General features: G+C 39.3%; 1 protein-coding gene across 2 annotated transcripts in view; it reads right to left on the minus strand.

Annotated features, from left to right (window-relative positions):
- Positions 1–1,546: 1,546 nt before the first annotated feature.
- Positions 1,547–20,757, minus strand: part of LOC121678378 (regulator of G-protein signaling protein-like) — a 23,766-nt gene continuing 4,555 nt past the window's right edge. For both annotated transcript variants that reach the window (XM_042057881.1, XM_042057882.1), the window contains exons 7-23: positions 20,664–20,757; positions 20,251–20,313; positions 19,819–20,044; positions 18,308–18,415; positions 17,274–17,370; positions 16,970–17,172; positions 16,731–16,848; positions 16,254–16,341; positions 12,099–12,228; positions 11,832–11,991; positions 4,729–4,867; positions 4,361–4,485; positions 3,913–4,082; positions 3,582–3,659; positions 3,372–3,444; positions 2,211–2,249; positions 1,547–1,701 (exon numbers count right to left, since the gene is read on the minus strand). The exon at positions 20,664–20,757 is cut by the window's right edge and continues 895 nt beyond it. In XM_042057881.1, the coding sequence (XP_041913815.1) occupies positions 1,626–1,701; positions 2,211–2,249; positions 3,372–3,444; positions 3,582–3,659; positions 3,913–4,082; positions 4,361–4,485; positions 4,729–4,867; positions 11,832–11,991; positions 12,099–12,228; positions 16,254–16,341; positions 16,731–16,848; positions 16,970–17,172; positions 17,274–17,370; positions 18,308–18,415; positions 19,819–20,044; positions 20,251–20,313; positions 20,664–20,757 (1,987 nt within the window). In that variant the 3' untranslated portion in view covers positions 1,547–1,625. The remainder of the gene's footprint in view (positions 1,702–2,210; positions 2,250–3,371; positions 3,445–3,581; positions 3,660–3,912; positions 4,083–4,360; positions 4,486–4,728; positions 4,868–11,831; positions 11,992–12,098; positions 12,229–16,253; positions 16,342–16,730; positions 16,849–16,969; positions 17,173–17,273; positions 17,371–18,307; positions 18,416–19,818; positions 20,045–20,250; positions 20,314–20,663) is intronic.

Here is a 20,757-nt window from a genome sequence, read left to right on the forward strand (position 1 = left end):
CGTTCGGGCGTTTGCCCCCAGAGTCACAAACCACAAGGCTGCAGTTGTGATCCAGTCTGTGTCCCGTACTTTAATGCTTCCGTGCCATGCTTAATTAGACAGCGAGCCCTCATTAGGGCTGAGGAGAACACTTGGCAAGCCACATCAAGAGAGCTTAACATTCTCCCCTGCGCCTTGTAAGTTTATTTTAAATTCAATGCCATATTTTGCTTCCAACTAGATTTTGCTTTGATGTCGTATCGCACTACTCCGAAGCCTCTATAATGGATAAATCCAAACATGTGGAAATATTTCACAGCATTTTGGCTAATCTCCATTCCAACTGGTGTAAGCACAATTTATATTTAGTTCAAAAATACTGTTTAAAAATGTCTTAACAATTGTCTGAGATGTATTTGTTATCAGATTGTCTCATTTCAAGAGCACAATCTAATCTAGAACACCTTAACGTGATGTCACTATTGGAGTGTCCAGGGGTCAGAAAGAAGTGTTTTAATGCACAGCTTAAATGTGAACACTTTCCCCTGAAACTGTGTGAAAGCCGCCGCAGCAGCAGCAGCGGAGTGGCATGGAGGGAATCTGCGCAGCCTGAAAAGACTAACGTCACAACGTATGATGAAACAAGCGGGGCCTACGGCAGCCTACGGCTTCACACTGTGCCGAGCGTCATTTTTAATAACTCTGACAAGGTATCAGATATACTCATCTTCTCCCGAACAATAACAAGGATAAACAGGATTTCCGTCGCTGGGAATTAGCGCCACGCTCCTCTTACACTTTTTTCTCCTTTTTTTCTTTCTATCGCTCTTTCCTTCGTTTTTTTTTTTTTTTTGAAAGTGGAACATTTTCTCTTTTCCATTCACTGTGAGCCACAATTCAAATCAAACTGGGCAGTTGCTTCAATGTGCACTAGTTTTCTCTTCCTCTTCTTCTTCTCTCTATCTCTCTCCTCCCTCCATCTCTCCCTGAGCATTGTGAGGCCGACAAATTTCTTAGAGAATAGACGCCTTCTCAATCCCTCCCCCCGTTTTAATTGCTTTCTCGATGGTAACAAAGGCGCCATTTCACTAAGAGCCAGACCACATACAATAATGATTTCTCCACTGGCCTGTCCTACTTATTTCAATGTTTGAAAACTTTTTAATTCAAAAATTGCAGTGTAGATTAATTGTCTGATATGTAAAAGCATTGTTCTGCATACTAATTCTACAGCCATTTCCTATTGTGCCGAGCATGTCTTTTGATGTGGGCCTAATTAGCGAAGAGATGTGAGCCTTTTTATGACATGTAAGTGCATAAATGAGCTAATTACCGCGCTTATTGAAGGAGCAAACTGACCAGTAATGGGTGTCCCCACTCAGTGTCATTTCTCTGAGGTTAAAGGACCACTACAATGGATTGCTGCTACAAAGCACAGGAAGCATCAATGGACCCCATATTTTCTACTATTCCATGAAAGGAAAACATGGACCTGCTATATTGTACCTATACAAAATGACCCAACTCCATAATCTGTCTAAAAAAAAAAAGTTGATGCCCAAAAAAATCAATTAACATCTACACAATTGCTGCAGATGACTTTTATTCCTTGTGCTCGTTTGAAATGATAGTGGCTGTCTCTTTGCCTAGAGCTCCTCAGCAACAGACAACAAACTTACTCCTGATGCAGGGGCGCCCTCTGGATGTTGGAGGTGGGTATTACTGGATAACGGAGAAAGGAGGGTGATACAACATAAGAGCCACAGAGAATTCAGCTGAAGAACTCTCGCTGCTAAGATAATTTGTATTCTGTCTTTGTTTTCATTCCACCCGCTGCCTGCTAACGAAAAGCTGAAGCCGTGTTAAAAGAACTATGCGAGATGTGTGAGAGTGTTGCTTTTCACACACACGCTGGCTCTTATCACCAGCACATCTCCACAGAGACATGGTGCAAATGTGCCACGATACAAGTGCGTGTGTGTGTGTGTCTACATATTCACACAGACGTGTGTGTGCCTATATATGTGTGTGTGAGTGTGTGTGTGTGTGTGTATGTGTATGTGTGTATGTGTGTATGTGTATGTGTATGTGTTTGTGTGTGTGTGTGTGTGTGTGTTGATGCTCATTAGGCTGCTTTAGCGTGTTTGCCACCTTCACCGAGGTGCCTGACAGGGCATAGGAAAGAGTGCGGCTGCATGCCGTCCCGTGTGAATAGAGCAAGAAAAGCTCACCTGGACTGCTTCTGAGGAGGGGCCTCCAGCCCCAGGGAACTGGTGATGAGAGAGAGAGAAAAGAGAGGAGAGAAAGAGAGAGAGGGAGTGAGAGAGAGGGGGGGGGTGTTGGAACAAGAGAAAGAGAGAGACCAGCGAGAGTGAGAGAGAGAGAGAGAGAGAGAGAGAGAGTGTGTATGTGAGAGACAGAGAGAGAGAAATCAGGATTATGCATGTACTTTGGCAAACTCACACATATACACACTCAAAAAAGAACTACCCTGACTAGAACACCTGAACTTCTGATAATGCAAAACTAACAAGAGAGTGAGCGAAGGAGCAAGAGGGAGAAGGAAGGAGAGAGGAGAGAAGGAATGAGAGAGGGAGAAAAGGAAGGAGAGAGAGGGAGAAGGAAGGAGAGAGGGAGAAGAAAAGAGAGAGAGGGAGAGAAAGAAGGAGAGGAAGAAGGAAGGAGAGAGGGAGATAAAAGGAAGGAGAGAAGAAGAGCAAGAGACTATTTGAATGTGAAAATACGGACACTCTCACACATTCATATTCACAAAGTCATACAAAAAACATGAGATTGGACTATTTTTAATGGTAAAGCTAAGATTTCTACAATTCCAGAGAAAAGAAATGAAATAAAGCACTATCATATAAAATATATTCTATGAGACCCTTGCAGCTTTTACACATATTGGTATCACTGGTATCAATAACACATTTTGTGTAATGCTTTAATACATTTACAAAGTATAAAAAAATGTATTATTGATACCAGTGCAATTTTCAATCCACATTATCTTTTAAACAGTTGAAATATTTCAAATGAATCAGTAACTGATTCTGACAATGAAAGTACAAAATGCAGAATATCAAGTATTCAAGTATGCTAGATCAAGGGCATAAGAGTAGAGGATGCCACAAACATACAATATCATCAGGCTATCATAATATCCACACACCAACAATTTAAATAAAATGAATAACCAAAAATATTTAAAGAGTATATCCTTGTCCTTATTTAAACTTCTGTTGTTTAAAATGTGCTATATAAATAGTGTTACATTTAAAATTTTGGGGATTTTTGGGGTTTTGTTTTTTTGGGGGGGGATTACACTGTATTTGTGTGTGTGCGTGTGTGCGTGCGTGCGTGCAGTGTCTGAGTTCTGATGTACTCACTCTGGCGCTCCAAATGCCGGCAGCCCACGGTGCCCACTGGGAATCTTGGACAGCAAGTCACTGCCTGGGCACTCTGCCCACAAAGACAGAAGTGCTTTCACTATACAAATATACTGTTATTGAATCATAACAAATGACTACAATCAGATGATATCTTCTGTGCTCTTTAAAGTGCGGTGGTCAGTTTTGGTGAGGGCGTGAACTGGTTACCTTTCATGTAAACCTTGTTCTGTGGAACGATCAGTTTGAGGCCTCGCTGAACAGTGAAGCGTACAATGGTATGTTCATCTGAAAAACACCACCATAGACATACACGCACACGCACACACACACACACACACACACAAACAATAAAAGAAAACATATCATTTAGAAATCTGCATTTCGTTGTCTCTGGACTTGTACTCTGCACAATGACAATAAAGTTGAATCTAATCACGATTGAAGCCATTGTAAGATTGAAGCCATTGTCGTTGCTTCAATCTCAGAGTGAGTTTCCTACAATGGCAAACTTTCTTTCTGTGTCTGGATGCGCACTCACCAGTCAGGGATACGATGGTCTTGACTTTATGGTACCAGTCGTCCTTAATGTCCTTAACCTCCAAGTGGTCTGGAGAGGCCTCGGGATTGGCCGCCTTCTGTCCCCCCATCTTCGGCGTCTTCACTGCTTTCTCCCCAAACAGTTTCTTCATAACCCGATGTGCACAAAACCTAGATAGATAGATAGATAGATAGATAGATAGACACTTTATTGATCCCCAGGGGAATTTCAAGGGGGAGGGGATAGGTAATGAGTACAAAAGAATACATCTCACCTAAAATCAACTAAAGCTATCAATCAAGACACTTCAATTCAATTTTATTTGTATATTATTATATAAATTTGTCAGTCAAGATGTAATGTAATGTCATATATGCTGCTATGCTAATAAGGATTACAGAGCCTGGAGCCGAGAGCCTCCACACGTGTGAACAAAGAGACGGCGTACTTCTTCCAGCAGATCATCAGAATGGGGAAGACGGTCACGATGGCCAGGTAGAAGAGGGTGCGGTCCACCCGGCCAGAGTAAAAGAGCTGAAGGATGCTGTCTCTTTGGAACTCGGCGATGTTTATCTGGAAAGAGAGTGCCATCACTCATTTCTCTTACATCATCAAAAGTCGTTTTAACAGTCTTCACTATCCCAATATTTTGTCACTTTTTCATCATACCTTGGAAGATCTGAAAGATTAAAAAATGTTTTAAATCTCAGTACATCACAGAATAGCAATCAGCAAGAATAAGTTTATGTAATGGTGACCCCTTCTGGTCATACCAAGCACAGCACCCTACACCATGATAGGTAAACGGTCACCTACCCTAAGTTTAGGCGAGAACTCAGACTTGAGGAAGAGTTTGATGATCATGTCAGCCTTCTGGTGAAGCATGGCATAGTCGTTTTCCCCGTACAAGCCGGCAACCGCCATAGCTTTGCCAGAGTCTGCCAGGCTCCGGAACCTACATCAAACATACATACCTACATTTGCATGTGTTCATTTAGATGTGCTTTTAGCCAAAGCAATTTACAAATATTACATTACATTACATTACATTACATTTGGCTGACACATATTTAGCCAAAGCGACTAACAACATGGTAAACAGTTTAAGCTTTTTAAAGCAATTCTCTCAAAATTTCTAGGAACAATTTAAAAAAGGTAGAGTACAATAACAACTAGAAATGCAATTCCGATGAATTACACGAGGGGATGCAATCTGCTGGTTAGGGTGTTGGTGGGGCTGTTGAGCTTGCTGCTAGCTGGTTGGTAGGGTAATTGTGATACCTGCAAAGGTGTTTTTGGAGTAACCAAATTTGAATCTTGTGTGACATGGCATTCTTGAGATATCACACAAGGTGTTTTTGACCTTGACATTTGACCTTCAACCTCCAACATCAACTCACTTCATCTTTGAGTCCATAAAAACACTCGTACCAAATTTGAAGCATGTACGTCAAGCCGTTCTGGAGATATAATGCTTAATTTATGAGATAGGGCTGGGACTTTTATTTTGACACACAGGAAACACTTTAACAGGATGTGTAGTTCAGGTAGAGCTAGATTGTATGCTTAGAAGCCGAGACAGTTGGATTCCTCACAGGTGACACCTGTGCCAGTGTTCTGATTAGCCTGGGAACTGCTCTGAGAACTACTTAACGAGCGCAGCTGGCTCTATTATGACATTAGAGCCGCCCCCCCCCCCCCCCCCCCCCCCCCCAAGTCTATGGGGGAAAAATACACTTTTAATTACAAATATCTCAAAAATGAAAAACGGATAGGACGGTAAAGCCTTGGAAGATCTACGGAACGGTGTTTCAACCAAATTTGTACGTTAAGCGGTTTGGGCTGAATAGCGTGCACAAAAAGGTAAAAAGAAAAATAATAATAATAACTAGAAATGCAATTTCAAGGAATTACCAGTGCATGAAAATGCAAAAGTTGAGATGTAAAATATCATGTATAGTTAAATAAAATAGATAATACAGAGATGGTTACTACGGTAATGCTAGGATAGACATGGTGGTTCCATAGCTCAATAAAAGTTTATAGTTTAAAAGTAGACCGTTTAAAAGTTGAATGTAGATAGTTTAAAAGTTGTTGATAGACAGCTAGTTTAATAGATAGATGGTTTAATGGTAGTTTAAAAGTAGACAGTTTAAAAGTTGAATGTATAGTTTAAAAGTTGTAGCTAACAATTTTAACTATGCTAACAAAGATAACTACGCTAACCATGCTACTTAGCTAACTTAACTAATGTTTTCTAGCAGTTTTGCTAAAAATGTTAACTATGTTAAAATGCTAACATGCTAATGTTTTCTAGCAGTTTTGTTAAAAATGTTAACCATGCTAACAATGCTAACATGCTAATTATGATAACCATGCTACTTAGCTAACTTAGCTAATGTTTTCCAGTAGTTTTGCTAAAAATGCTAACCATGCTAGCAATGCTAACATGCCAACTATGCTAACCATGTTACTTAGCTAACTTAGCTAATGTTTTCTAGCAGTTTTGCTAAAAATGTTAACCATGCTAGCAATGCTAACATGCTAATTATGATAACCATGCTACTTAGCTAACTTAGCTAATGTTTTCTAGCAGTTTTGCAAAAAATGTTAATTGTGCCAACATGCTAACTATGCTAACAATGCTAACTAGCTACAGTGGGTAGGATAGTTGATGAGAAGTTAAAAGTTGTTGATAGACAGCTAGTTTAATAGATAGATAGTTTAAAAGTAGACCGTTTAAAAGTTGAATGGAAAAAGTTCAGTAGTTTAATGGGTTAAATTGTTTAACAGTGGATTATTGTAGTGAGGACTTTTATTTTGAAACAGTTTTGGGCAGAGGAAACAGTTCAATAGGATGTGTAGTCTTAATTGACCCAGATTGTATGCTTAAAGCCTGAGGCTGCAGGTGGCCTGAACACCTGGCATAGGATTCTAATTGCTTAATGGCCGTATTATGATGTCACAATCGGCAATGTTAAGTCTATGGGGATTTTTAAAAAGTTTTTCTTTAATAGTTTAAAAAGTATAAAAGTTTCAAAGTTGAAAAGACATAGCAACCTGATACGTTTGAAGACCTACGTTACAACGTTTGAATGAAGTTTCTAAGTTAAACTGTTGAAGAGAAATTGCGTATGGAAAAAGTGGTAAGCGGAATAATAATAATAAGAAAAACTAGAAATGCAATTCCAAGGAATTACCAGTGCATGAAAATGCTTAAGTTGTAATGTAAAATATCATGTATAGTTAAAACAGATAATACAGAGATGGTTACTACGGTGATGCTAGGATAGACATGGCGGTTGCATAGCTTAATAAAAGTTGATAGTTTAAAAAGTAGACTGTTTAAAAGCTGAATGTAGATAGTTTAAAAGTTCTTGATAGACAGTAGATAGTTTAAAAGTTGTTGATAGACAGCTAGTTTAATAGATAGTTTAATGATAGTTTAAAAGTAGACCGTTTAAAAGTTGAAGGTAAATAGTTTAAAAGTTGTTGACAGACTGGAAGTTTAATGAATGTTGATATTCAAATAGTTTAATGGCTGTGTATAGGTAGATATTTGACAATAACTGAAAGTTGGAATGGCTCTAATGTTTGCTAGCAGTTATGCTAAGATTTTTAACTATGCTAACCATGCTACTTAGCTAATGATTTATAGTAGTGCTAGCAATGCTAACATGCTAACCATGCTACTTAGCTAACTTAGCTAACGTTTTCTAGCAGTTTAATGAATGTTGATATTCAAATAGTTTAATGGCTGTGTATAGGTAGATATTTGACGATAACTGAAAGTTGGAATGGCTCTGATGTTTGTTAGCAGTTATGCTAAGATTGTTAACTATGCTAACCATGCTACTTAGCTAATGTTTTATAGCAGTGCTAGCAATGCTAACATGCTAACCATGCTACTTAGCTAACGTTTTCTAGTAATTTTGATAAACATGCTAACTATGCTAACCATGCTACTTAGCCAACTAATGTTTTCTAGCAGTTTTGCTAAACATGCTAACTATATTAGCAATGCTAACATGCTAACTATGTTAACCATGTGACTTAGCTAACCTATCTTATCATTTTTAGTAGTTATGCTAACTAGCATGCTAACAATGCTAACATGCTAACTATGTTAATTATGAGACTTAGCTAACCTAGCTAATCATTTTTAGTAGTTATGCTAACTAGCATGCTAACAATGTTAACATGCTAACTATGCTAACCATGTGACTTAGCTAACCTAGCTAATCATTTTTAGCAGTTATGCTAAAAATGTTAACTAGCATGCTAACAATGTTAACATGCTAACTATGCTAACCATGCTAACTAGCTACAGTGGGTAGGAGTCATAGTTGATGACAAGTAACAGTTACAATGGCTGAACAGTTGAAAATTTCCAAGTCCAAGTCAAGTCCCAAGTAAAGACAGAGAAGAGCAAGTCGAGTCCAAGTCCAAGTCACATCAAAGCCAAGTCGTGTCCAAGTCCAAGTCCCAATCTTTTTCAAGTCCTGAACAAGTCATCAGGTACTCTTCACTTAATAATGACATTATTAGACAATCGATCATAATTTTAACACATCAATCTAATCTACAGTATTTTTTTTATAAATACAGATTAAAATATGTTCAATGGTTCTGTCATGAAATCTTTTACGATATATGCATGTGCATACCTGTGAAATATAGCCTACGCCTGAGCATACCTGAGTAATCTGTACGAAATGGATAGCTACATGACACTCAGCACAGAAGCAAATATATATTGTTTTTCCAAATTGCGGCATCCACTGTAAGGATGAGTAATAATTTTACTGATGGCATTTCACTGCGATAGGCCACAGATTTGCCTGCAAACAATTATTAGACTGTCTGCCAGTGGCAACTCATAAGGGAAGCCAAGGTCATGGTTAATGATTACAATAAATGGTGACGAGAAGAATCGTCACATAGGCTACATTAGTAAATTGCTGCGGTTAAATATTTTACGTTTTTATTAGGGCTGTCAAACGATTAAAAAATAACTAATTAACCTCATATTTTTGAAATGAATTAATCTAGATTAATTGCGGTTAAAAAGTAGCCTACATTTTCTCCCTAAATACTAAAGCTTCTTATGGCATATTAAATACAGCATAAATCACAAAATTACTGAGTAACCACAAAGGTAAAAATAAAACACTTCTATATTATTTAAATGATAATAATGACACAGTAATTTTGTTTTAAAGTATGTGATGCTGTTTACCTTATTTGTAAATGATGCACTGTCACTTTTAGCCCATTGTGTGCCACTGTCCACACGTTCTCCTAATGATCTTTTTAGCTCCGTTCAAATATAGCCTATGGCTAGTCCACAAACTCTAACATTGTTTGTGCTACATGTATAGCACAATATTAACAGTAAGCATGATATTAGGTTGGCACAAACAGCTTTTATTCCTTTGGAAATAAAAGCATGTAATGACATGATGCTTGCTAGACATTTTCTGTTTGCAATTAAAAGTGAATTATGAGCCTGGTAGCCAGTAGCACCTAGCTAAGTGGAATGTGTTTCAATCGGTATAATATCATGTGCTTCATGTAAACGAATTATTGAAGACTTCAAGACTCACCAGTTCCATTACACAAAGGCAAAGACAACTTTATATTCTTTTCCATTTTCCCAATCACAGTGAGTGCAGCCTATGTCAAAGTGCCCTGGCTCTCACAGTTTATAACAGTAGTGAGGACCGAATAAATCCGCAATTTCCTCTAATCTCGTCTTTGTTGCCTTCATGATTTCCTTTTATACGTTTCTTATATTTAAAAGGAGATATCAATCATCATCAACAATGATGTTGGTCCTTTCTCTGTCTCTTGGTGCCCTACACACAGTGCGTGATGCATGGTGGTAACAGCAGCACTGCACTGTGCATTGCCGTTTGTGTCCACTATGTGTTTTGTTTTTTCGTCGCGGAAGTGAAAGCATCTTTGGGGTGACTGGTCCACGATCAGGAAATGTATTGTTTGACTCAAGACATGTCAAGTCATTACAAGTCAAAGAGGCAAAGTCCGAGTCAAGTCTCGAGTGAATAGTATGCAAGTCCAAGTCGAGTCGCAAGTCATGCCGAATTTTACCAAGTCGAGTCTGAAGTCATTAAAATCATGACTCGAGTCCAAGTCATGTGACTCAAGTCCACATGTCTGGTTTAAAGGGTTAAATTGTTTAACAGTGAAATATTGTAGTGAGGACTTTTATTTTGAAACAGTTTTTTGGCAGAGGAAGCAGTTGAACAGGATGTGTAGTCTTAATAAGACCAGTTTGTATGCTTAAAGCCTGAGACTGGCAGTTGATCCAGCTGGCCTGAACACCTGCCATAGGATTCTAATTGCTTAACGGGCGTATTATGATGTCACAATCAACAATGTTAAGTCTATGGGGATTTTTAAAAAGTTTTTCTAAGTTAAACGGTTGAAGCTGTATTAAACGCACAAAAAGCGTTAGAATAATAATAATAATATTAAGAATAATTCGGATAACAGTAGAGTGCATTTTCATGCACTCTAATAAGAAAAAGAAGTTGTTGTTGCCTAGGAAGAACAGTACAGTGCATTTTCATGCACTGTAATAAGTTGTTGCCTAGGAAGAACAGTACAGTGCATTTTCATGCACTGTAATAAGAAGAAGTTGCCTAGGAAGAACAGTACAGTGCATTTTCATGCATTGTAATAAGACTCCGGATTTCAATAGAGGGGATGCATTCCCTCTAATGAGAAGAAGAAGTCACAGGATTTCAATAGAGGGGATGCATCCCCTCTAATAAGTGCATCATTGAGTAAGGCACAAATCAAGCCACAATGCAAAAGATCTTGGAGTAACATTTAATAATACCGTTTAATCATTTAATAATACCTTTCAATAATTTAATAACACCTTTTAATCATTTAATGATACCTACATACAATACAAATAACCTGAGGATGATAGAGATACATGTTCCCGTATTAGATGGTAGGTGCATTTTCTGCTAACAAAGGGAAGGATAGCCATGGCAGTACAGTGCCACTATATTTTACAGTCTATGAGTACTACAGTATTTTATAAAACTGTAAGTAAATACGGTAGTAACAAGATGACACTATTGATGTTTGTCAAATTTCTCTCAAAAGAGTAGGCCTATATATACTATACTGTCGTAAGAGAGAGAAGGAGGGAGAGAGGGAATTTATTCACATATCAGGTCTGATATATGATATCTGTATGTCCATATGGTTTTGTGCAAAAGAATAACGATATTATATTAGTTTACAGTATTATTATTTATGAATATTTATTGGCGCCCCTGATAAAGATGAGTAAAAAAAAAGTCATAAAGAATTATTTGGCATTTTATCTTAGTTTCACAATGAAAACAATGAGGAAAAATGTTTAAGTATATAAGTATAGGATAAGTATATATACTTTTTTGATCCCGTGAGGGAAATTTGGTCTCTGCATTTAACCCAATCGGTGAATTAGTGAAACACAAACAGCACACAGTGTACACACAGTGAGGTGAAGCACACACTAATCCCGGCGCAGTGAGCTGCCTGCTACAACGGCGGCGCTCGGGGAGCAGTGAGGGGTTACAAGGTTTACCCTTCAAGATTAGCATATTCATTCTGAGAAGAAAGAAATATTTATTTTGTTGTTTTTAAACAAAAACACAAGCGGCACAATTATTAGCAGCCCTATATTTTATTCTTTGTAAAGCTCTTAGTCTTCTTCTACAACATCTCATAAAGTTGGAAAATACAAGGCAGGGGATTTTCGAACATTCCTTACAGAATTTCTCCAGATTGCTTGGTCCTCTTTTGTGCATATATTTATATATATAAAATTAAAATGCATTTCCTGGAATGAAGGTTATTTGAATGTGATGTCAGGTGATGTTACATAGTCTCACCTCTCACACTCCAAGTAGAAGGAGAGATCATTGACCAGGAAGTCCACAATCAAGGGCTTATCATTGATGAGGCGTGTCTTGAGGGGAGCGGTATCGTCCTCTTTGGACGTGTATGTCTTTGACATGTCCAGTGACGATGGACTTCGGCTCACGCCGCACGCTGTAAGAGACAGCCACTGGTCATCTTGCCTACTATTTGCTATGCCACTGTATGCCAACTCTCAGGCTCTCTGCTGTGTTTGCAGTCAGAGTGGACTGGGTACTTACGGTCAGAGAAGACCAGGTATTGCTGATGCAGGAACTGCTCAAACTCGCTACGGGTATTGGTATTGGCCATACCCGCCTTGAACTTGCATACACCCTTGATGAAGCCACTCAGAATGGTCCAGACATTTTTCTGTGGGGAGAGGGATGGAGAGACCAAAAGACAGAGAGAGAGACAGAAATAAAGAGAGAGGGGGGGGGGGGGGGGGAGAGAGAGAGAGGGTAAAAAACAATCTTCACCACTGGCAGGGCTGGTTCTGGATGGGTAGCAACGTGAGCAACTGCACCAGGCCCCGGTCTGGAGGGGAGGCCAGAAAAAAATGCTTTCTGTGCTTATTCTGCATTAAGTGCATTCATTGCTAATTGTGTCTCACTTAGCAGCACAGAGAGGCCCTGTATGTTGCTTCAGGCAGTTTCCCTATTGGCTGATAACGATTTATTTTTAAAAATGTATCAAATGTCCCCCCTCTCCCGTGGGGAGTAGCATGTTAGCCCATCGGCAAGGGTCAAAACTGATTATGTTCTTGGTAGGCTAAAATAGTGGGAAAATGTCTGTAAACAAATCTGGTAGCCAGAAAAGAAAAGAACATAAACAGAGGATAGTAAATACAAACTAGAAATGTAATGCCAGAGGAATTACAATAGTGGATGGAAAGCTGCTGGCTTAATGTTGGTGGGGAAATTCCTTGAAAAAAACAAAACAATAAATCACTTAATCTTTGAGTTCATACAAACCCTCATACCAAAAGACCTTGTGTGTCAAGGCGTTCTTGAGATATAACACTCAAGGTGTTTTTGACCTTGACATTTGACCTCCAACATCAATTCACTTCATCTTTGAGTCCATACAAACACAAATTTCAGGCATGTATGTCAAGGCATTCTTGAGATATCGCACTCAGAGTGTTCATTGACTTGACCTTTGACCTCCAACATAGTAAATACAAACAAGGAGGCAGAAAATACACAACAGGTATACGGTTCTTGGCTCAACGTTCAGACGGCAGACGAGTTTGAGGATACTGAGGCGTAAAGTTTTACGGCAGGACAATGAGGACGTTAATGCAGTAGCCCGCTGTGGCATGGTTGCTTGCAATTGTATGGTTGATCTAAATCAGTGGTTCTTAACTGGTCTGGCTTTGGGACCCACAATTTCCCGTGTTCATTAAGTCGCGACCCGTATATTTTCTTAGCACTCAAGCCATGATGAGGGGGGCTGGTGCTCGATGTTGCTCCACGGCTCATAATAGCGTAGGACTGGCCCTGACCACTGGTGAAAGAGTTGTAAATCAGAATCACTACGGTGCTGTATATACAGTGCAACCGGAAAGTTTTCAGACCCTTTCAAGTTTTCCACATTTTGTTATTTTTCAGACTGATCGTAAGATGGATTCAATTCATTTTTTATCTCATCAATCTACACACAATACTCCAACACTCCACCAAAAAACAGGTGTTTGGAGTGTTTCGTAAATTCATAAAAAATAAAAGACTGAAATATTCCATTTACATAAGTATTCAGACCCTTTGTTATGACGCTTGCAATTGAGCTCTGGTGCCTCCTACTTCTATCAATGGTCCTTGAGATGCTTCTACAACTTGACTGGAGTCCACCTGTGCCTAAATGAATTCACTGGAATTTATTAGGAGAGGCACACATCCCTTTATATATGGTCTCACAGTTGATATGTATGTGAGAGTTAAAACCAAGCCACAAGGGTCGAGAGAATTGTCTGTAGACCTGGGTTCACAGGGTTCTGTGAAGACACAAATCTAGTGAAGGATACAAGAACATTTCTGCAGCATTGTAAGTGCCCAAGAGCACGGTAGCCTCCATCATTCTCAAATGGAAAAGTTTGGAACAACCAACAGTCTTCCTAGATCTGGCCGCTCAGTCAAACTAAGTAATCCGAGACAGATGGTAACCAAGGACCCAATGGTCACTATGAATGACATCCAGAGTTCCTTTGAGAGGATGAGAAGCGTAAAGAAGGACAAACATCAGTGCATCACTCCACCAATCAGACCTTTATGGTAGAGGGAACAGATTTCCAAAATCTGGTTTCCAAAAAAGCACCTGAATAACTCTCAGACCATGAGAAGTAAAATCATCTGGTCAGATGAAACGAAGACTGAACTATTTGGCCACAATTCCCAACGGTGCGTGTGAAAGAAACCAGGTACTGAACTGCACTGATGTTTGCCTTGGTTACACCCGGGCCGAGTGGTTTCATACATGCCACAGTTAGCTTGTAACCGACTGGTAACCGTCTGAAATGGTTTCTTGGGGCTGTATTTTGGGTACCAGCGCATGGCGTAAAGTTCGTTATTCACCCGCACAAAGTTGAATTCGGTATTTTGCACGTTTATATTTCAAGCATTGCGCCCAGGGGTGTGGCAATAGGGAGGGGCCTGGCGCGTTGTCTAAAAATCGCTATCATACACCACCTAAACCTGGTCAGAAGTCAATGGCGAGTTGTTCATATGCTATTTTAAGAGCGCATGTCAACAGTCATATTGGCATCCTTCTATCATTCATGAACGCACACCAGCGCACGTCCATGTAAAGCATTACAAATTGCACGATTACAATGGGAAACATAATTAGAATAAAGATATTACGAAATACTGTACATCTCATGATGAGTAGTTATTCACCATCATTTGCAAATTGGTAATGACGATTAAAAGTGATTAGGGGAGAGGCGAGAGACACGTATGGAGCACAGCTGAAGACGCACTGTCACGAGATATAAGAAACTCCTCTGCAGGATAAATGTTGTTTTATTCAGTCATTTGAGCAACATTAGGGTAAGTGTTGCTTTCGGGTAAGTTAGGGTAAGTGTTTTAAGCCTATGTTTTCGGTGGTAACCCATTGTCAGTCAATAGTGAAAGTAACTGCTCTTGTCGTTGACTGACTCCTTGGTGAAGTTAGTTTCACTTTGCCAATGAGTTCAAATAATAGACGAGTGCAAATGCGTGAAGGCTATGCTAGGTTTTAGTAAAGCATGGTTTAAGAATGACTATTCCATACCGTCTCGCAAGCAGCCTCCTTCAAATGCGCCGTTGAATGCCAAAATACCGATGCATTTATTTGACATATCGCGCTTTGCGCCGTTAAAGGGAATGACAGATATCATTCTCATTGGTTTAAAATGATGTTATGCCCCAAACACACCCATATGACTGATTAAAAAACCTAGGAACACCTTGTTGCGCCATGCGCTCCACGTTTGATAACGAAACCCCTCCCAATGTGAACTGGACATCCTACTAAATTTGAATAGACTTTTGACGAGTGACGATGGACTTTAGAATGTCATGATAGGGCCCTTGGTGTTTTATGCCCCCAACGTTGTCTTAAAAAGCAGCACTGCCTGAAAGGCACTAGGGTTAGGCATGGGTTAGGGTTGGGGTTAGGTTTAGGATTAGGTGCTTAGTCAGCGGTGCCAGCGCTGCCTGGAAGACGACGTTGGGGGCATAAAACACCACTGAGCGTCTGAAATGTAGTATATACAGGTAGTACACCAGTGCAGTCAATATACTTGAAAAACTGTCAAAACTGTCATGTGGTTTATGCACAATGCATCTAGCACTTGCGAAATTCCTGTGCATGGCACTACCCACATCACTTTACACTTTTATCTTCACACTGACATTCAGTTACTTTCACATTTAACACCTTCTGCTTTAAAGGGATATTCCACCATATGGGGAAATACTCATTTTCCACCTCCCATTGAGTTAAAGAATTGAGTTTTACCTTTCCCCAGTTCATCCAGCCGTTCTGAGTCTGACAATAGCACTTTTAGCTCCAGCTCATTGAATCAGATCTGACCGTTAGCATCTCTGCTATAAGCTAACGGTCTAATCTGATTCAATGAGCTGGAGCTAAAAGTGTTACTGTCAGGCTCAGAGAACGGCTGGATGAACTGGGGAAAAGGTAAAACTCAATTATTTAACTCAAGGGGAGGTGGAAAATTTCCCCAAATGGTAGAATATCCCTTTAACAATCCATGTGTGGCCTCCTACTTTGCTGTTACTGTAACCGGAGCTAGGCATTTCTGAAACTGACAATGACTATAGGAAAATACAAAACACTCATTGGAAACCATTTCTGAATTCCTAAGTTGACAAAATAAGGCCAAAGTGCTTCACCAGTTTGCTTTTGATGATGGATTCTCTGGCAGTGGTGTCAGGGACCACAGTGGAACAGGCGGGGAAGATGTCCTGGTACTGCTTAAACCTGGCGCCATGGAAATGAAACATCACAGACAAATGATTTACAGACCTAAACAGTACAGACAAATATTACTCAAACATAGCAGTGCGCTGTGTAAATAGTCTGCTTTTTCCATTTTTTTTTCATTGCTTTTATAGTCCAGCGAGACCGCTGCACTTTACAGTAACTATCCCCATCACATTTTCTGTACTGTGCGTAACAAGTAAAACAAGCAATGCATATAAGAACATGTTACTGACCTTGAAACGTACTATAAGTATTACAATGACATACATTGACATAAAAGTCCATTGAACTTATTAACTGCTGAAGTACTTAGACACTTGATGTAAGGCTTGGCTTCACAGACTGCTCTTGAGTTAAACTGCTGTACTTTTGAGCTCATAGATTACCATGCCGCCTCCAGGGACTTGTTAACCACATCTTGGATGGTGTACAGGATCTCACAGGTCACTGTTCTCATGGTGCCCACCTTGTTAATTATGTCTGCACTGCACTGCAGGAAATCAGCTGCAAGGAATGGTATAGGGACATATTCACTGTAGCCATCACTAATAAACAGACTCTATGGGTACACATTATTACTTCATAGAAAACCATATGAGTTTATAAGAAGGCATAAAATCAGTACTGGCATCATCCCGTCGGAAATACTTTTCCACGATGGTATGGATTTTTCTTTTCTGGATTTTGGCACCCTTTGGAGTCTGGTCGATGGAACGCAGGCGTTCCACTTCCTGGATGAAGAGCAGACCGCCATGGGTATTATTGTAACGCAGGTAGCGCTTGAAGTAGTCCAGGTGAGTGGAGTTCCGGAACAGGTCTCCATAGGTTCTGTTCGGAAGAACATAATGAAACTAGCACTAATATCACAATATGGTGTAGACACGCGTGAAATGTGGAAGTGTATTAGTCAAAATGAATGAGGGCTAGACCTTGGCCTCATGGATGCCGTGTGGTAAAAACTGTTTGCCTTCTTCAAATCCTTCCTGGTTGTAGTGGCTGACGATACATTTCTGGAGGTGGGTCTATCTAAGTTGTAAACATGAAAAGATGAAAAAAAAACATTGATAAAACGTTAATTAAATCACTGTTGTGGAATATTTTGTGTTTCCTTTCTTTTCTGTTTTAGCGTCAAGTCAAGTAGAGAATGTTTGTGGTGTAGCATCTAAATTCTCTTCAATTTGATACATGGTTTAGTTCTTCCACTATGGGCTTGTGAACTTTGACAAAAAAAAGAGGCTGAACAAAATCGACACCACCCTCCCCCTGTAAAACTGGCTGTATCTTGGAAAGTATTGATCTTACATAAAAGTAATATTACAGTGTATCTCCTGGGTAACATAGGTACACCTGGTAATTTTTTCAGAATTTTTTGAGACCTAAGTGCGTGGGCCCTGGTTGAATTGACGTGGAATGACCCTTAGTGTACAGTTTTGCTGAATACATGGACATGTACAGCTAGACTAATGTTCTAAGTACACCTTGCCTGGGTACAGCTGGACTAATGTTCTAAGTACACCTTGCCTGGGTACAGCTAGATGTTCTAAGTACACCTTGCCTGGGGTACAGCTGGACTAATGTTCTAAGTACACCTTGCCTGGGTACAGCTAGACTAATGTTCTAAGTACACCTTGCCTGGGTACAGCTAGACTAATATTCTAAGTACACCTTGCCTGGGTATAGCTGGACTAATGTTCTAATTACACCTTGCCTGGGTGAGAACCCATTTTTGTTAAAGTGACAGCAAAACATTGGTACATAAGGTCCCCAATGATGTATAATAGCAATATTCTTTTGTGAAATAAAACAACTCAAGCCTCAGGGATCCCCCATATCACAACTATTCCTAATGTACAGGTTATCATAAATGTTTGTTGTCAAACCGGTGTGTAGAACGGATTGTGAATGGATTTCAATAATTGCTCTTTGACTGCAAAACACTGAGCCTGTGAGAGCTTGTTAGTACCTGATGGGGGTCTCTCCTTACAGTAGAGATGGTAGCTGACACTTATCCTCTCTGCTGCCACTTTAGGAAACTTCAAGGCCAGCTGCTCAAATGGCATATCAAACACATCTGCACAATAGAAGAGATCAGTGTCAGTGTAATTTTCTTGTTTATCATAATTTTCCAACTATTAGCCGCGGCTTACACATTGATTTTGCAAAATTTCTTCAGCTATGAGGTTAATACACGGAGGCGGTTAATACGGTATTAATAGGGTTTAGTTTCTTTTAACAAGGTTTAAACCAGTGGTCTCAAATCCATTCCACTGTGGTGTTTTGGTTGATTTATATTTGTAATGAGATCTGGCCTGCATATCAATTTTGCATTTCATTTTTTTTTTTGTCTCCTTCTTAAGAATACTCAACAGTTTTCTTAGCCTAACAGAGGGGAAGAGGAAAAACAGCATAACTTCGGAGACAGTGGAACCGAAAGCCAGAAAAAAAGACGATGATGAGGGAAGAAAAAGGCAAATAAATAATAATAGAAGTAAATTTATATAAAAGTAATATAATTTATTAAATAAAATAATATTTATTTATTAAATTATAATTGTAATTTTGTTATTTGTATTTTAGTATATTTTTATATATTGTATTAAGTGTTAGTATAATTTGTATTTTAGTATATTTAGCATATTCTTTATCTTCTACTGTCCTTACTGCTTAGTTGTGTTTTTATATTATATACTTTAATTACTCTTCTGCTGTTAAAGAATGTGTTTGTGTTGTATGTATGCTGCTGAGACCTTGAATTTCCCCTGGGGATCAATAAAGTATCTATCTATCTATATATCTATCTATCTATCTATCTATAATGAGGAGCCGTTTCTGAATGACTGAAAGTTGGCTGTTACGCTGCAGTTTGAGAATATTGTCTGCCAAAAAAAGGCAAGTTATTTAGAAAGTAAACGTCAGCCTCAAATACAAAAAGTTATGCACAGGTGAGCTGCTCATATTCATTCACTTGATAAAAGCACAGACATAGGCTGATGTGAAATGAACGTGCAACTAGCTATTTTTCAGGGGTTTTAATTACCGTTTTCAGAATGATAGTGGATTTTTCCTCAAGTATTTTTGTACTGCCCCCCCAAAATGCAAAAAGGCCTGTAGGGTAATCTGAGTTTGAGACCCCTGGTTTAAACTATGTTGATATGCTATACATGACATACATTTTCAGAGTGGGTGCCATGTCTGTGATTTGAATAGAATGTACACAAATGGCTCTAAGCTGAGGGACATATAATTGAAGAGTTTGGTTCTAAAATGCTATATCCTCCATTTTAATGGATAATTTTTCTACAATTTGTTTTCCAAGTAATTTCAGTAGAACTGTAGTTGGGTATTGTTGTTTGATGTATCTTTACTCAATCAAAACAACACAATTGCAATTTTATTGATATTACCTGAAATACACAATTAATGTTTTTAAAAATGGAGATGTAGCGTTTTGGAACCAAACTGTATTCTCATTACCGGTCTTTTTGTAGTGCAGGTGAATAGACCCTCCTCCAGCCACGTCTTCCAGTGTCAGGAGCACCCAGGTCTCATCAGAGAGGGGCTCTGCGTCTGTGTAGCCACAGCAGCGGTGGCACAGAGCCAGGGCTTCCGTCATGTGCCTGAGCTGCTGCTCTGCCGTGTTCCATCCACTAGAGGGCACTGTCAGCATTCTGGTGAGACACACTGACTGCATTCTGCCAAACTGGACCAAACCAGATGGACATGATCAGCATACATTGGATTACACAAGTGCACACATTACACCTACATGCATGCATGAACACATGAAAACAGTACGCCTCCATACCCATCATTAACCCAGCAACCATGATCGAATGTACAGTAGTAGTAGTTTAACTAGTACATGGTTACTCTGAAAACATGACACATCAAATCAATAACACTCACAAGGTGAATAATGAATGTTTTATCCTCTTCATCCAAAAATGAGTCATAGGAGGTGCTGAGAAACTGTGAATGTTAACATCATCAAGATTTGAATCACATTCCATTTCATCTGAGGTCATAAACACACACAGCTGCAACACTTCCAGAATGTTGAATGTAAGTGCATTTTCATTGAATTAATTAAAATAATTTTCAAAATATTTTCTGTCAGCTCTGATTTTTTTGGAACTCTTCTGGCCTCTGTGATCAGCATCTAACTCTATTACCCAACTGTGAGATGTTGCTAAGCTATGTTGACGTTGCTGCCTGACAAATATTTTGTGTGTGCACTGCATATTGATAGGACAGGATGGACTCCTGTGGAGACTAAGTCTAAGAACATCAATTACAGCCAAAACTTGGCTCTTCAGTACCTTACAAATGTCATGCTTCGCTGCATAAATCCATGGAATGGCTTGCCCAGAGGGCAGGAGCTCACGTAAATGGGCGCAGGTGCCACTCTCTACC

Source organism: Alosa sapidissima, chromosome 12 (assembly GCF_018492685.1).
Source record: "Alosa sapidissima isolate fAloSap1 chromosome 12, fAloSap1.pri, whole genome shotgun sequence".
In the NCBI taxonomy this organism is placed as follows: Eukaryota; Metazoa; Chordata; class Actinopteri; order Clupeiformes; family Clupeidae; genus Alosa; species Alosa sapidissima.